This window comes from Columba livia, chromosome 1 (assembly GCF_036013475.1).
Source record: "Columba livia isolate bColLiv1 breed racing homer chromosome 1, bColLiv1.pat.W.v2, whole genome shotgun sequence".
In the NCBI taxonomy this organism is placed as follows: domain Eukaryota; kingdom Metazoa; phylum Chordata; class Aves; order Columbiformes; family Columbidae; genus Columba; species Columba livia.
The window spans coordinates 153759070-153777095 of record NC_088602.1 but is presented as its reverse complement, the minus strand read 5'-3'; the positions used below and the strand labels follow the sequence as shown (position 1 = coordinate 153777095).

General features: G+C 45.5%; 1 protein-coding gene across 1 annotated transcript; it reads left to right on the top strand.

Moving 5' to 3' along the window:
• Positions 1 to 698: 698 nt before the first annotated feature.
• RTCB (RNA 2',3'-cyclic phosphate and 5'-OH ligase) lies at positions 699 to 12135 on the top strand. Its single transcript, XM_065039441.1, has 12 exons — positions 699 to 893; positions 1025 to 1103; positions 2177 to 2244; positions 4042 to 4141; positions 5325 to 5481; positions 6084 to 6240; positions 7173 to 7332; positions 7640 to 7815; positions 8398 to 8586; positions 9066 to 9176; positions 9865 to 9984; positions 11048 to 12135. The coding sequence occupies exons 1-12, from the start codon at positions 801 to 803 to the stop codon at positions 11153 to 11155; spliced, it is 1518 nt and encodes a 505-aa protein (XP_064895513.1). The 5' UTR covers positions 699 to 800; the 3' UTR covers positions 11156 to 12135.
• The last annotated feature ends 5891 nt before the right edge of the window (positions 12136 to 18026 follow it).

Below are 18026 nucleotides of genomic sequence, written 5' to 3'. Positions count from 1 at the left end.
TTAGCCTGGAGAAAAGGAGGCTGAGGGGAGACCTTATGCTGTCTACAGCTACCTGAAAGGAGGTTGTAGCATGGAGGGTGTTGGTCTCTTCTCCCAAGTAGCAAGTGACAGGATGAGAGGAAATGGCCTCAAGTTGCACCAGGGAAGGTTCAGATTGGATGTTAGGAAAAATTTCTTCATGGAAAGGGTTGTCAGGCATTGGAACAGGCTGCCCAGGGAAGTGGTGGAGTCACCATCCCTGGGGGTGTTTAAAAGGTTTTTAGATGAGGTTCCTAGGGACATGGTTTAGTGCCAGAGTGAGGTTAGGTTATGGTTGTACCTGATGACCCTGAGGGTCTCTTCTCAACAGAAATTATTTTGTGCCGTGGCCCCACGGCTACCCAGTGCATTGCCCAGGCTGCTCCAGCGCGGTGGCTGTGGCACACGGGGCCATCGAGGTCACCCGGCGGGGACCCGACCCTGCACCTCCGCCTGGCTGGAGCATCTGCCCGGCCTGAGGGAGAGGGGAGGGAGCGACAGGGTGTAAACGAGCCATGTGGCTGGAAAGGGCCTCTGAGCAGCCGCGGAGACGGAGGAAGCGAGCGACCTCTCCAGCACGTCCCAGCCGGCGGCTGTGGCAGCGCTTCTCTCGGGCAAAGGGGGCGCCAGGGGGCGCCGGCAGCTCCTAGCCCTCCCGCAGGAAGTCTGACCCTCGGCGGCTCCCGTCCGCTGCCGGCGGCGATAGCGGGACCTGACCCTCGGCGGCCGCCGTCGGTTCCTGCCGTTAGCCGGGTGCTGGCAGCTGCAGGAGCGCCGCCGCCATGAGCCGCAGCTACAACGATGAGCTGCAGTACCTGGACAAGATCGACAAGAACTGCTGGCGGATCAAGAAGGGCTTCGTGCCCAACATGCATGTGCGTGGGGAACCGGCGGGGTTCAACCGGGAGCCCTTGGGTGCCCGGGGGCGGTGAGGGGCGGCCCACTTGAGGCGGGGGAGGTGGGGAGCCGGGCCTGTTGGCGACCGCCCTGACAGCTGTCCCCGCAGGTGGAGGGCGTTTTCTACGTGAACGACCCCCTGGAGAAGCTGATGTTCGAGGAGCTGCGCAATGCCTGCCGCGGCGGAGGTGCGTCCGGCGTGGGGAGTGGGGCTCGGCCCTCCGGCCCAGGGACGTGCTTCGCACGCTCCGCGGCCTCGAAGCTGGCGCTGGGTGCCGGGGTTCGCAGCGCGGTGTCCGTGCGCAGTGGAGGGGCCGGGATGTGGCAGGGGCAGTGGATCAGGCCCAGCGTCTGTCCTGCTGGAGAGGCAGCAGACAGAAATCAATGTTGCTTTGCCAGCCACCACGGCCTGGTGAGCAGCACAGGGTGTCACCTGCAGCTGTAGCGTGTCCTGTGCCCGCATCAGATGGGTGAGCACAGCCTGGCCAGCTGCCCTCTGTGCCCCGGAGTGTTCCCTTAACATCTGCACTCAGACTTTCACAGAAACACACAATGTTAGGGATTGGAAGGAACCTCGAAAGATCACCCAGTCCAATCCCCCTGCCGGAGCAGGAACACCTGAATGATGTTACCCAGGAAGGTGTCCAGGCGGGTTTTGAATGTCTCCAGAGTAGGAGACACCACAACCCCCCTGGGCAGCCTGTTCCAGTGCTCTGTCACCCTCACTGAGAAGAAGTTTCTTCTCATATTTAAGTGGAACCGCCTGTGTTCCAGTTGGTACCCATTGTCTATTGTCCTGTCATTGGTTGTCAAGCCTGGCTCCATCCTTGTGACACTCACCCTTTACATATTTATAAACATTAATGAGGTCACCCCTCAGTCTGCTCTTCTCTAAGCTTAAGAGACCCAGCTCCCTCAGCCTCTCCTCATAAGGGAGAGGCTCCACTCCCTTAATCATCTTTGTGGGGCAGGAGCACAGGGTGGGATCCAAATCTGACAGCTGGGCTGGTGGTTACACACTTCTGTTGTGGGCACAGATTGGTCTGCATTGGTATTAATACAGAAGGAAGACTTTAGCTAATATCTCATTTAGGGAAACTGCAGATCATGTAATGTGCTAGGCACTTTATATCAATCATATATAACAATTGTCAGCAACTGACTTCTGATTTGACAGTGTTTAGCGCTTTGGAAAGTGCTTCAGTGTGATTACCATGGTAAATTATCAGATTGCTTAGTTTTTCCTTTTTCTCTTATTCAGGTGCAGGTGGCTTTTTGCCTGCTATGAAACAGATTGGGAATGTGGCTGCACTACCTGGCATTGTTCATGTGAGTGACTCCTATAAAGAAATGCTCTTTTTCTCTTCCTATTTGCCAGTGATTATTGCCATCCAAATGGGAACTCCGTTGTGAGGAGGGGTATGGACCAAAGTTGTAGGCTGTAAAGCTAAGTTGTCAGAAAGGGAAGCATCCACTTACTTCATTGACTGCCTTCTGACACGAAGCTTTTTTAGCATTACTTTATGCTGTTTCAGTTTGCTTGAGCTGCCTTTCCCCCACTGCTCGTATTGTCTGTTTCTTGGGTTTTGATTTGCCTCTGCTGTCCTGGAATGCATCAAGGAGAGAAGAGGAGGTGTTATTGTTGCCTGTATTATTGTTGCTGTTCTAGTGGTGGTAGTGAGCCCTCCCACGCACTTAACACTCCTTTCTCTTGCCCTATGCGTTTTTGGAAGCAAAGCATCAGATGTGGTCATGCAGGAGGAAAATACTAGACTAGGTCACTTTTCAAGAAGCTCTAAGTACAATGTGGAAATGATATTTTTTTATGTTTAATATTGCATGTATTAATAAGTAACAGATAATGGAGTTGTATTTTTTTAATTGTTTGTCTTGGTGACTTGGTAGGAGTTTTGAATTTCTGGCTGCAGTGAAAGGCAGCCCATCATGCTGTTAAAATGCCTTAGCAGTCAACCAAACAGGGTGTAAGGTAAAATAGTAGCAACCTGTTAAAGTGGCAATTTTGGTTGGTAGTTCATAGGAGAGATGTTGTGATCTGTGATATGTTGTGTCTGTTCAAATCTTCACTTCTGTTTTTTCACACCAAGAGATTTCTTGGTGATGGCAAGGAGAAACAGAAGCAGCACACAATCCCACAGAAAAGTACTGTTATTTTTAATCTGTAATAGCAGTTTAATGCACATTGAAAAGTTTCAATTTCTGACAGTTTTCTGGGTGTTTGGATCTTTCTTTTTTGGTTGTTTAAATAGATCACAGAGTCCTGATTGTGAAGTTCTAATTTAAACTGCCAGGCTGAATATACCAGGAACTTGTGTAATTGCGTAGAAGCACATGTTTAATTAGTAGCAATATAAAAAGGTTCAATAAAAGCTATTATTTTATAAATTAAAATTACACAGCTCCTATCCTATCAGGGTATCATCCTAAAATGATTACTTTTTCCTGCCTACAGGATGCAATCTTTGGTTAGTGTTCAATGATGCAGCTAAGAAGAGAAAATACACAGTGTTTTATGATTCCATTCCACAGCATTGATCTCTTCCCGTCTTATATATACAGTATTTAAATATTGCAGATGTCCCTAGGTGGAACTTGGTAAAAATGAACTCATCTTCACTATCATATCTCTGCTTTATGCTACTTGTAAGTTATTGCCTGCGTAAGTTTTGAATGCAAGAACTCTTGAGTCCAAGAAACAGCTAGCTTAGAATTCAGTTTGACATCAGAGTTCCTACAGTTTGAGATCAGAGTTTGATATTAGAGTTCCTGCATTTAGGTGTTTAAGCTCCTCTTAATTTTTCTTGAGCTCTGGTCAGTGGAGCCAGGGGGGTCCTCAGCTGACCAGTCACTGGGTGTTTGCTTCAGGATGAGATCAGTTGCGCTCTGTTTCCTTTGACCGTCAGTTCAGTAACTGTAGGAGTTTAGATACTTACCTGAATTGATACCAGAATCTTCATCCGAACATCTATTCTTTTCTTTTTTTCTTTTTTTTTTGGTATATTTGTTTGTGAATGCGACAACCACTGTCACAAGGCACAGGATAACCAAGGTGACCCTGTGCAAAACAGCATTTCATAAAACTTTAAAATTGCCTTTATTCTCTTTCAGAGGTCAATAGGCCTTCCGGATGTCCATTCTGGCTATGGGTTTGCCATTGGCAACATGGCTGCCTTTGATATGAATGATCCTGAAGCAGTGGTGTCACCAGGTAAGGATACTTTGACTGACTTAACCTGCCCTCAGAAATGTCTGTGGTGGCATAAAAACACTTGTTGAAATGGCAGGTCTTTATAGTGCTTTATGTGCCAAACCAAGGAAAAAAAAATGAATTATAGGGAATTAAAAGGCACTTAATTCTTGCACTCAGAATCTTTATTATTTATGGAGCAAGTGGTTACACTGAAAATGTCTGAACAGTACAGAGAGAATTGTCCTTGTGTTTTTGGCTTGGCCTTGTGATATCCCTCAGTTTTGAAGGCAGAGCACAAGACTTTGAACTTGAGTGTTGCCAGGCTGATAAAGAATTGGCTTTTCACTTTGAGCAATGTTTGAAAATGTGTTTTGAGACTATTTCTACACTTTATTAAAATGTGACTTTGAAATATCTCTGTCTTTTCAGTAAACACCTGGGTCTTCACTCACTTATGGTTTGGAGATGCTTTTGTGGTGTACCTGTTATCCATGTTTCGAGTTTGCTGTAGGCAGTTCTAGTGTTCCTGATTGACTCACACTCAAGATCTCTTGGCCTGGTGTCCCCCCTCTGACACTAGTTAATACTATAACCTTCACTAGTAAAGGTGGCGTGACTGGTCTTTCACACTAGGCCTTGCCCTGCAGTATTTATTTTTATTAAATACTAAGAGTTAAGCTGAACACTAAGTATTTAAGTTTAATATTCCTTTGAAGTATTTATCTCTTGTTATAACTAGTTATTATTTATTCCAGTGTGGGTTCAAAAATGACTTGGTTTCAGGGACTTGCTTTTGAGAACATCTTACATTGGGAAGCCATGTTACTTTTCTTCTGACATTAGGCAGAAGAGCAGGAACATTTCTACTTTCTGTGGACAACATATTTTATAGCTTTGTCTAGTTCTCCTTGTCTGCTTGCTGGAGCAACTTTGTAAACAGAGAGTCTGTAGACGATTGTACAGCTACATCTGTAGAATATATGCTCAAGAGTGAAAAAAGTTTGGTTTGGGTTTTTTGGGTAATGAGGCTTAATGCCATTCAGCTTTTATCCCAATATTGTGTCAGAAAGGAGGTGTGAGATTGAAGCCTTTAGTAAGTACTCTTTGTCAGCACTGTCACTGACTTAAGATGAATATTCAGAAAGTACTCACCACGAACACACTTTCTTTATTATCTCCATGGCTTTTTCTACACTTCTAGGTGGTGTCGGATTTGACATCAACTGTGGTGTCCGCTTACTACGTACAAATTTGGATGAAAGTGATGTGCAGCCTGTGAAGGAGCAGCTCGCCCAGGCTATGTTTGACCACATTCCAGTTGGTGTCGGCTCCAAAGGTGTCATCCCCATGAATGCCAAGTAAGAGAATGACTTTGTGCATACATCATTAGAGAGAATATCTCTGGAGTTTATATTGATGAAAGATTGATCAGTGGGAGACTTCAAGAAAGAAAAAGTAATCCTAAACCTCTTTCCATTTTTTCTGCATATGCGCTTCACCAGGAGGACTGGCATAATCATCAGTGCACAAAGTCAGCTGTTTCTTCTGCCATATAAAACCCTGAAGTAACTAAAACTTCTTGAAAGGTTCTTATTTCTTCTGACAGAAAATCTAAATTTTTTTGAAAGAGATGAGAGAGAAAATAGAGTACTCCCCACACAACAAAGAGGAAACAGTCATGACCTATCTAAAGTTCATATATTTGTAGAGCTTGATTTTCATGAGGTATTAAGAAGTTGGACTGCTTCTTAGGGGAGTTGGGCGCTGATCACAAAACTGTAGGATTATTTCAGTTGGATGGGATCCCTTGAGGTCATCCTGTCAACTCTTGTACGAAGGAGCACTAACTTTGGAGGTAGTTCTAGCAACAGAGTTATATCAGGTTGCTCAGGGCCATTTCCAGTGGAGTTAGGAGTATTTCCAAGGACAATCACCTTATGTAGGTGTTTGATAATTGCAGGGATTTGGAAGAGGCACTAGAGATGGGTGTGGACTGGTCCCTCCGGGAAGGCTATGCCTGGGCAGAGGACAAGGAGCACTGTGAAGAATATGGAAGAATGCTGCAGGCTGACCCCAACAAGGTCTCCTCAAGAGCAAAGAAGAGGGGTCTGCCTCAGGTAATAACATTTCAGGAAGGCTGCGAGTGCTCCCAGGGTTCAAATGTGAAAGTTAACAAGTAGTTCTCTAATTTTGTGTTTCTTCTTGAAACTCTGCCTAGCATTTCTGGGCAGGGGGAAAGGGGAGGTGGTGGGACCATTTCTGAATAATTATGAACAAAACTGTAACAAAAGGAAACAATACTGGGCATACCCAAGGTTTTTTGCAAGTTAATATCTGGTAATGGAATTCATGTCGGGTGGCAGTTCCTCATCCAGATGTAATTTTGCTTTTAAGAGACAGGCAAGTTATTCTGCAACTTACCTCTTTGTTTGCTCAGCAAATAATTTGTAGAGCAAGGAAGGATATCATAATAAATAATTTCATGTCTGTAAATAGTATCTCATTGCTCTGGGTGGAACACTTTTCAGATGACTGTGCTAATACTTCTGTTTCTAAAGCTTTTTTATATGGCTTCTGGAGTTTTATGAATTTTGGTGCTGCAAGACTGTAGCATTTTAACCTCAAAATAATCTTATGTTCTCAATTTTTACATTTGTCTTGCAAATAACTGATCATCTGTTACAGAGTTGAAAGAATTTGGGCTCCAATATTTTGCTTTAATCTACTGAAAGGTTGTAAGTACATAATTAACAGGATGTTGTAATTTCCTTATGGAGTTGTAACAAAGACTGTATGTCTGCCTTTCGTATACAAATCAAAAATGAATTCTCAATAGTTATAAATCTGAACAAAGAGAACAGTGTTGATACTACAGTGTTCCACTTCCTTTCAGTTTACGTGGGGATTTTTTTTTTTTCTGGAAAAGCTTTTCTAAACCCAAAACCTTGCTGTAGCAATTTTCCCTATTGCACATATTACCGTAGCTCTCCCTTGTGCTCCCAGAGGCTGGTTTACTAGCACTGTCTGATCAGCATGTTGTGATTGGCAGCTGGGGACCCTGGGAGCCGGAAATCATTACGCCGAGATCCAGGTTGTGGATGAGATTTACAATGAATACGCTGCCAGGAAGATGGGCATTGACCACAAAGGGCAGGTCTGCGTGATGATCCACAGCGGCAGCAGAGGCCTTGGCCACCAGGTTGCCACAGGTACGGTCTGACTGGCGTAGGTGGAGCAAACTCTTCAGCATGTTCTTGTCATTGACAGTAAAGTCCAGCACCGAAGAGCGTTTCTTGCCATGTAATTATTGAGTCTATTCTCAGTTGCCTAGGCAGGGGTTGTCTGTTTGCAGACCGTTGATGTTCTGCCACAGATTTGCGTTTGAAAAGAAGCCGTAAGTTTGGTGGTTGGGCAGATCAGTTCAGTTTTAGAATATGAATTATAGACACCCATGTTAATGTCACAGATTGAAACAAAATTAAGAAGTCACTTATATTTACTGTGTTTATTTCCCAGATGCATTGGTGGCTATGGAAAAAGCCATGAAACGGGACAAAATCATCGTGAATGATCGCCAGCTGGCCTGTGCCAGGATCGCCTCTGCAGAGGGACAGGATTACTTGAAGGGAATGGCAGCTGCTGGAAACTATGCATGGGTCAACCGCTCTTCTATGACTTTTCTAACAAGACAGGTAGGAGCAGAGTTGTCTTGGTGGAAACATGTTGGTACACATTTCCTGCTTTATCTCAGACATATGGAACACAGTAGCTGCAGTATTTAACATAATTTTCATTTTTGTGCTTCTTAAACTGTGGTTTCTGGAGGGACTTACACAAAGCTGCAGTCATGGCAATGGCAATCACTGGGTTGTACTTGCAGAAGCCACTTAAGCAATATTTTTGAAAATGCCTTAAACTGGAAGAAGAGGGTACAAGAAAATTGTTTTTACACTGCTGGTCATCTTTTCAGAGTTGCAAGAATTTCTCTACTGGATATCTGACTTAATTCCAGCATTAAAGCTGCCAATGGGCAGGTAAACAATCTATACAGTCCAATTCTGTCACAGCCAGCACTGTTGTTTTCAGTCCCAATGTGTCTGAATTTGACTGAAGTTTCTAACCTGCCATGCCAAGTGTTTGGGTCACTGACTTAGCAGTAAGAAACACTTTCAAGCAAGTCTGTTGCTTTTAATACCTAAAAAGACTGTAAATCTTCTGCATGCATACAGCATGTTATGTTCTTGTATTTCACATCCAATATGCTGTCTTTTTAGGCCTTTGCCAAAGTCTTCAACACGACCCCAGACGACCTTGATATGCACGTTATCTATGATGTGTCTCACAACATTGCCAAAGTGGAGCAACATGTAGTGGATGGAAAGGAGCGGACTCTACTGGTGCACAGAAAGGGATCAACCAGGGCCTTCCCTCCTCACCATCCTCTTATCGCTGTTGATTATCAAGTAAGTTTAGCTGTGGGAGAAGGAAGTCAGAAGATAATTCTGGATTAATCTGACAATGTTAGGGTCCGTAACAGAGATCTATATGCTGTGTGTTCTGGTTTTGAGCTAACAGTACTGGGACCCTAGTGGGTTGGCAATGTTCTGCTTGTCTGTGTGTTTGGGACACTGAGCTCACTCTTCTGCTCCACACCCACAATGGCTCTAAAATGAAGAAAGGAAAGAAGAGTTTCATATTTAGGGCAGGATGCAGTGATTTGCCTTGTCTGGCTGTTGGACGTGAGGCTTTTGATCTGCTGCTCTCCATCTTTCAGTGCAGTTAGTTCTCCAGAATCCTTGATACCAGGCACCTGAGACACACAGGGATGCTCTGAGGGAATGTGAACCTGACCTCCTTTTCTAGAGATAGGGTTCCTCTCTAACTTTTATTAAGAATTAGGTTTTGGGGCTTTTTCTGATGAATTAACACTTTGCATCCACAGCTGACTGGACAGCCTGTTTTGATTGGTGGGACTATGGGCACCTGTAGCTATGTTCTTACTGGCACAGAGCAAGGCATGACTGAGACCTTCGGAACTACTTGCCATGGAGCTGTAAGTCAAAAAGTTATTTCAAGAAGGGACTGGTATAGGACTGTCATCCAGAGAACAAGGTTGTTCAAGGGTCATCCAGTGTCTGATTCATCTGTTGGTCTTACAAGTAGAGAGTAGCCTTGCCACAGTAATTTCAGCCCAGGAGGACTGTGGGCTGGAAGTCCTCTTTCTCCCTTACTGAGTAGTTTCGACTAGTTCTGCAGAAAATACAGGGGATCTACTTTATAATAGGCAAATGTTAGGGTGAAGATGTGGAGAATGAGCTCCTTTTATATTTCTGAGCTCACAAGGATAAACTGTGCTGAGGCTGTCCATATAAAATTCCTCAGTAGTCAGAAGATGGTATTTCCTCCCCTGTTATTCACAGAGTGAGACAGGCTGATTGAGGAAGATGAAATACCTTCCAGTAAAACTCTGACTGCTGAACACTGTCTGACAAGTCGTTTGTGTAAAAAGACACTTGCAGACTAGTATGTTATACACATGGAACTTTCCTAGCCATCACACCAGATGTGGGATTTTGCCCATCGCCTAAGCTCTTAAATTCATTTCCTGTTTGTGGCTTACTGTGGTCTGCACTCAGCTGTTTTGTTTTTACATATCATGTAATAATGTTTTTCTTTAATCAGACGGAGTTTTGTTTTTCCAAACTGCTGCAAAAAGTAGAACTAACAAACTTGCTGTCTAGGGTCGTGCACTGTCTCGAGCCAAATCTCGACGGAACTTGGACTTCCAGGATGTATTGGACAAGCTGGCTGACATGGGCATTGCCATCCGTGTTGCATCTCCCAAACTGGTCATGGAAGAGGTGAGTTTAATCATTTATTACCTGAGACGGAAAAGGTAGTCTTGCTCCTTGGCTGAATGAGACTTCTTGACTTGATTATTTGCAGTGCTACATGATCACCAGTGCTTTAAATACACAGCTTGTACAGTTCCTGATAGAGCTATCAAATTTTTTTGAAAGTTATGTGAAGTCTTCCTTGTCCCTAAAATCCTGCGGAAAGGGGAGATGGCTGTTTGACAGGTTTTGAGAGGGTATGTTTTTTTTCCTCTTCTGCCTGGGAATAGGAATAATTACTATAGGCCCTGAGAAGTCTGTGTGAGAATCACAAAAGCAGTTATGTTTTATGGGTTCTGTTCTTGAATTACGCTCTACCAGCTTTAAACTTACTTTACAGTGCAGCTGTCATGTAGATTATTAGCAGAATATGAGAGATCCACCTGTTTTAAGATGAATTCCTGTATTTGCTCAAGAAGAGAACTCTGAATGGGTAGAAAACTTTGAATATTATGACTTCCAGTTCCTCTGCGTTAATATGATTAATGCGTTTTCTGTTCACAACCTCACTCATAGAAGTGTGTTAATGATTTGGAACTATGCTGCTATGGATGTTGGTGTTGCACAAACATGTTGAGTGCATTAAAATCTGTTTAAGAGCAGCTTCCTTGTCAGAATTCTAGAGGGGGAAGCTCTGAAGTTCAACGCTGATTCCTGTCACTAAGGGGCAATGAAGATAAATCTTCAAGGCTATCTGTAAGGCAGAAGTTGGAGTGACTTCTTGCCAGATAAGGAGGCTTGACCTTCTCATGTGCTAGTGGACTGGATTATCTGAGAGTATACGGAAAACCGAACCAAAATAGCTAGTATTTTATCTGAAATATGGTAAAAGCTTATTTGGAAAGCTAAGTGTCTTGTAGATTTCTTATATCTATACGGTGGCCAGATTCTCAATATGTTCACCTACTTCTACACCCTCAATTCATATGATTCTAGTTTTGTGAAGAGGGGATATCAAAAGCCTACATCTCATTTCTTGTGACTTTGAGTCGTTTATTGTTTTATTTTGTTTTCTCTCTTCCCCCTCCAGGCACCAGAGTCTTATAAGAATGTGACAGATGTGGTTAACACCTGCCATGCAGCTGGCATCAGCAAGAAAGCCATTAAACTGAGACCTATTGCTGTTATAAAAGGCTAGAGCAGACAACGCAGCAGAAACACACCAACAACTCCAGGCCTTACACAAAACTGACTAGAACCATCATCTTCCCACACCTCTTGGACTCCATAGGATGCTCAGATATCCTATCCCTCTTCTGGAAACACAATGATTGAGGATAGCCCTATTTTTAACTACTCCTGGGCATAATTAATGCCCCCCTCCCTCCTTGTCGTATCGTGTTCTTTTCTTGTGAGGAAAGGGCAAAGAAATAAGTAAATCTTGATTTTATATGCAGTCCCTCCCCCATTTGCCTGATGATTCCACAGGCAGGACTACAGACTTGCCTGAGTTGTCACTAATTGCTGTGCTGCAAGACCACCTCCATCAGTGAAGATGGGGTATGAACCAGACCTGCTGTCTCCACACCTGAGTGCCTGGAGCTCTTTCTGCATATAGAAGTGCTCTGATAGGCAGAATATAGTGCTTCTGGGCAAGGAGAGGTTGCTCTGCAGATAGCTTTATGCATAGTGTCTACTGTTGCATGTTTTGTGGCAATTGGGTAAGAAGTCTGGAGTTGGGAGTGATCTCCCACTTGGGTTGAGAGGGACTAGCTGAGCCTGAGGCACAGTCCTCCCTTCTTCCCCCACCCTCTCCCATTTAGCACAGCACCTGGCGTACTTGGCTCAGTACAAATAGGTGTTCCACAGTCTTCTGGAAGTGCTACTGAGACTGGATATGTTGCTTTGAGAGGTTTTGTTAGTCCAGTCAAAGTTGTGACTTAACAATTTACGGATGCACTAATCCAACATTTTGTAAAGTCCTAAGTGTGTCAGAGTTGGATGGGATAATACTGCTCACTATGTCTTGCAGCTTCTAGTGAGTCCAATTGCAGGGTCAGACCCAGTACAATCTGATTTCTGATGTTTCTATTACATTCATTAACCAAGACTGGAGGGGAAGTTGACCATCCCCGCTGGATCATTTGGGGGATTACAAATAAAATGGGAAGATGGACACTGCAGTGTGTCTGTGTCATGTTTATTCTATAGCTAAAATGTGTGTAAATACATATATGAGCTTGAAACCTGTTGCGTTTTGTGGCTTGGCTGATTATCTTGCGAAGAAACGTGCAGATGGCAGAATTTCTTTCAAGATACAAGTGAAGGGCAGGGCAGTGCTTTATTCTCACTTTGCATATGACAAGGGTATGATTTGTCTTTCTTGGGGCCTGCTAGTTCCACCTCACTTGGAAGGGACTGGCACTTGCCTGTAAGCCTGTGTGCAGACACGAGAGGGCGGCTGAAGGAAAATAAAACCTCAAAGAGGCTCCAGGAGTGGAGCCCTGCCAAGGACTCTTGTGAACTGAGCAGATCGTGATTGATGGACTCAAGTGCCTTTTGATGAGACATTCCTTTAAGTTTAGGGTCTTAGCTGAAACCCATTGATTTCAGGAGGTGTAATGGTATTTTACTGTCTTAATCACTTTGTGCTTATTGGTTTCTTAGTTTCAAATACTGTATTTGCTGCAGGTTCAGAAACAGCACATACAATAGTAGTTACTGCTCTGAGTCCTTGTGGGTTTGACTTCACAGTCTCTTGTTTTCTCCTGCTTTCTCCAGTGGAATTGTTCCAGATTTCCATCTGTGAGATCTGAGACACACTTGTTGAATTTCAAACAAAAATCATTTCACATAGAAATGTGAATTAGCCTCCAGTGATTGAAAGACAAATTGTTGGTCTCAAATCTTCTGCACAAGAGAATGTTCAATGCAGAAGTTCCTGTCTATAAATATCTCAGACTCTGATGTGGAATGCAAGGGAACCCTTAAAACATGCGTGTTTAAAAAACAAAGAAGCGTTTATCAAACACAGTTCTTTTAACTTTTACCTACCACTGCTGAGGCGAATTTCGATTTTTGACAACAAGCAGAAATCATGTACCATGGAGGTGCTCTCATATATGTGCCTTAAGTCTTCTGATGATCCGTAGTTACGCATTAGCATTCAAAAAAGCAAGAAGTGCTATCAGTTTTGGTTTCCTGTTTGAAAGCTAGTACTAGTTTTGGTTCTGTGTTGTGCTGGTTTCCTAACCACCTAAAAAAGTAAGAGTGAAAATGTAACTTCTCCCAGTTTTTTGTTTAAACCTGGATGGTTTTAAGTCTGTCTTCTTTTTTTTTTTCCAAGTAGGGCTGTCCACTAGCTTGTTTAAATTTGCATTTTAAAAAATATTTTTAAATAGGTAGGGAAGGCATGCAGTATTAAAATTCATATGCTGTAATGTAGGTGGATCTGCAGAAGCATCTTGGCAACACTGAAGAGCTGGTGTGCTTATTCAACCACCTCTGCTTCCACAGAAGGCTACTGAGAACTCAGAATATCTGTTAATGTATGATGTGCTGCCCTCCCTTCCCCAAAAGACTGAAAAAGCTTCGGTGAAATGATCATTGGGATCTTTTTTTCCTTTTTTGGTGGGAAACTGCAGGTAGGAGCTCTGTGTCTGCACCACACCCTGGAGCCGTTGCACACCTCTGTCCAGCTGCAGGCACTCACCTGTTCCCTGCCTAACTGCAGTTGATTTTGGTTGTCTGTATGATGACTTGCAGCAGAAGCTTTGCTGGCCCTGGCGCTTGCACAGGGTGTCTGTGTTAAGTCTGTCCTCAGCCAGTGCAATCAAACCAGTCCTTGGATGCAGGCTTCTTCATAGGGAGATAAATAGCTCACTGCATTTATCCTATTCTCTGCTTGAGAAAAAGATGGTTTAACTTACAGACGGGACCTGCCAAAACAGAGCTGCTGTCCCTGGGAAGTAGAAGGTGGCAGTTCTGGCGCCTTGCTCCTCTCTGTTCTCACAGAACTGGCTGCAGGGACCAATGCTGTGCAGCGATAGCAAGCGCAGGCGAGCGTTTCCTTCCTTGCCAGGAACTGACTGCGCTGCACTCAGAGGTTTGTGCAGGTGCTGTTCTCACTACCGTTAGCATAGCATTACATAGCAAACAGAAAAGCACTTCAGGTTTTTGTTGCTGGTGTGTGACTCTTTCAGAGTCTTCTAATTGTGTCACCTGAGCTGAGAGATGCAGCACGAGGTGGAAGGGGCTGTGTGAGAGCCCCCCAGGAAGGTGTTGCAAATCAGGGGACTGGTGCTTCATTTGCCATAAAGGACTGCAGAGCTGGGGTGCAGGTGACAGCCTCCTTCTATTGCCTTGGTTAAACTCGAGTGTTTGTGTCCTCCCTAACTTCCTCAACTAAACCTCCCCTAAAGAAAACCAGGACCCAGCAAGGTATGTGCCTGCAGTGCTATCTGCTGCAGTGTATTTGTGCTGTATCACACACTCTGCTAGTAGGGAGCCCAGGGTCTAACCTGTGTCCTGTTTATCACCATCTTAAGTCCCCTGGGAGTTTTCTTCCTCTGCTCTGTCTTTCCTCTCCCAGCTTTAAACACGGCTCCACACACACACCCTGCTTCCTCCTCCGCTGGTGGTCCCAGGCTGGTGTTCTGGCCCAGGAGGAACAAGTGATCTCTGACACATCTCTGGCACAGGCACTCCCGGCCTCTCCTCCACTCTCCTTTGTTCCTCTCAAACATAAACACACTTAAACTGGCCTCTTCTCCCTCCACCTCCCAGTCTTCAAAGCGATCAGACAAAGCACTATCCCTCCTGCAGCATGTGCCAACACGCTCCCCAGCTTGCAGAAGGGAAGGCTTCAATTAAGCAGCGGGCCCTGCCTGTACCTGGCATTTGTTTTGCTTCTCTTGAGCCCTGTCCTAGGGCAAGGGGTTTTGATCACCAGCCCCTCTGGTTTTCTGCCAGGGGAGGTGTCAGTGGGAGGCGTAGGGTGGAAAAGCAGGAGCTCTGCATCTCCCCAGCCAGGGCGCCACTGGGTGCAGGTGCTTTGTCCCCTGCGCTGTGGGAGGGAGAGGAAGATGGTAACCTCCTGGCACCCACAAAACACCAATAATTATGTGGTTTCTGGTGGGTTTTTTTTAATTGCAATATGTAACAGGAGGGTGGGGGTCATTCCCTGAAGCGGGGGGAGTGCCAAGCGGTGTGTGAAGTGGGAGAGCACAGGGCACAGAGAAGCCTCTGCTCTCCCAAGGCACCCACCGAGCAGTCCCCAGCCTGAGCTACTGCCACTGCTGGCTTTTGTGGCACTGAGCCCATCCCTATCTTATGGCACCCTCCTTCCCAAAACGCAGGAGCCTGCTGCAGGTCACATTGTATATAGAGTTCAGAAACCAAAATAATCACTAGTCTTAATTGCAGAGATTAGGGCCAGGAAAGGGAAATGGAGTCATCTGCCAGCACTTAATCTAATATTTACTGGTTTAGCAACAGACAGGGAGAGGCTGGGCTGCCCTCACACACTGAGGTGTTTGAGTCAGCCTTGTGATGGAGCCTGTTCCTCAAAAGAGGTGCGAGGGTCAGCTTGGATTGCAATTGACCCCCATTCCCTGACCCCAGCTGACCTACAGCCAGCAACCTGCTTTCTGCTTATGCTCAGATTTGCCCAGCAGACATTTGGAAGGGGGAAAGCATTTTCGTCCTTCCTTGCTCAGTGCATGAGGAAACTGAGGCACTGACCCCTTATTTTCCTCCGTGCAAATTGTGCCTCGCGTCAGGTAGGTGAAGTGGGAGCCCGGGCTCTTCCCCTCTCTGTTCGCAGCCCCAGCAAGCTGCTGTGGAGGGGGACTCAAGTAGGTTGGGCTTTCAGCTCTTCACTCCGAAATGCAAACCTGGGGAACCTGTTCCCCTGCCATGTGTCAGGAGGCAAGGGAGAAATAGATGGGGAGGGGGTCCCCACAGGCACCAAAGGGGAAGGAGGGGCGCAGCTTCCACAGAGAAAGGTGTGGCAGTGGGTGTGTGTGTGATATGGTCCAAGCCCTGACTCTTTAGAGTAGCAACTTGTTACCTGAGGTAATTAAGTGGTAGGAGATTATCAAACCTGAGGAGTGAAGAGCCGCCCAGGGAGAAAAGCAGGCTGCCAGCAGTTGTGAATATACCCACTGGAGGACAAGACATTAGGGTTTTATGACAAGATTAAAGGGGGAAAGGAGAGAGATGAAAAGCAATCAAATACAGTATTTGGAGTAATGGAGGAGGATCTGGATCTCTGACCCCTGTCTAGCCTGCAGCATACGAGGGACTGCACGAAGCTTGGCCTTAGCTCTTCCAGGTTAGCATGAGCACCCAAGTATGCTTCTGCCCCAAATTATTGCTTTTCATGCCCCAGGGCAGAGGGAAGACATAGAACAGCCACCAAACCCCCCCTGGGCCCTGTGGGCAGCAGCATTGCCCTATGGCAAGCAAGCATGAACCCTTTGGGTTACAGCAGTTGGGTCTTGGGGAACCAGCGTTGTATTTCCTCTCTGTTTTAGTACTAAGGTAGCAGGCTCCAGGTTTTACTGCCAAAAAACAATAAAATTCCATAACTTTTTATTACCCTTTTTGCAGCTCCAGACAGGAGAAAAAGGTGGGTTTCCCAGCTGGAGAAATGCCTTGCCAATAAATCACCTGGTTACCCAGTTCTTGGCTTTTAAGAATTGTAACCTGTTTGTGCTTTTAATCTTAAAAAAAAAAAAAAAAGGCAAGCTGCTTGTTTTACTTTTGACTAACTCTTATTATTGTTGGGCTATAAATTTGTGGCATTCACAGACAAGTTATCAGGCTTTAAAATCACAGGTAGGCTGATCAGTTCCTCCACTGTTTCCCTGCCAAATCCTTAACCACTTCTTGGATGAGGAAGAAAAAAGTATCACTGTAAGTTATTTTTTCCCTGGGGGTTATTTATACTGCAGATGTTGCTAAAGGGATTTTTTCATTCACCTTTCATAGAAGGTGATTTTTTCATTCACCTCTATTGGGCAGATAAAGAAAGGACTGTGACAAACACTTTCTTCTCCATTTTGATTTATTTTGAGCATTTTCTTCTCCCTTTTGAGTATTTTCAGTATCTGTGTATTTCCAGTCTAGCCCAGAAATGACTTTGTCCGCTACCTTCCCTACATGAGCCTGTGTGTGTCTGCAATGCCAAAGCCCCTCTGTGGTGGGGAGGTCAGAGCCCTGGGGCGGAGAGGAAACACATCACCCATGGAAATCTCTTTTCCCGCAGCCTGAGCCATGGGGCTGTGCTGTCAGGAGGGTGCCTTTGGGTGCAGGCAGGGCTGTGCGTGCAGCTCTGGGTGCTCTCCTCTCCCAGGAGCCTGCAAAGCCAGTGGGCACCTCCATAGAGCAGAAACCACCCCTGGGAAGGGGTGTCCTGAGGGGCAGCCAGACAGGCCACAGCGTGCCAAGCAGGGAGGGAGAGACATCCTTGCTCACAGGCATGTGGTGTGCCAGGAGCTGCCTGCTGCTCCGGAGAGGGCTTGTCCCTCCTGTTCCCCCCATCCCTCCCGGCCTCAGTCCTAGGGCTGCAGATGACCTGGGCAAGGCCTCCAAAAGTCCCGTTAGTTCAGGAGACACACAGGCTGCTCTTCCTGCCAGACCCCGTGAGCTCTTCCATTAATGGTCAGTGGGTGAGGCAGAAGTTTTATCTTGATTGAGAAACATGAAGCCTTGTTTGTGAGACAAGTATTCGTTTCCTTGTCTCTCGGGCAGGAATTCAGACTATTTGATGATTATCAATAACAGCCAAGAGCACCATTGCTGTCTCCTTTCCTCCCTGCTCCTCTGGCAGAAAGTGAATCCCCTGTCACAGGCTGGTTCTGGAGAGAAAAGTTCAGCGTAGGGCTGGGGCATTCAGGTACACCTCCAGAGAGCAGCTTTTCAGTGCTCTGATGCACCGCAGACTTGTCCAGCCTGTACAAAGTCACTTCACCTTCCTATGTCTTGATGCCTTATCTGCAAACAGGGATAAAAATAATTTCCTTTACTCTCATTTTTTATCAGTCTTTCCTATTGAAATAGCAAGC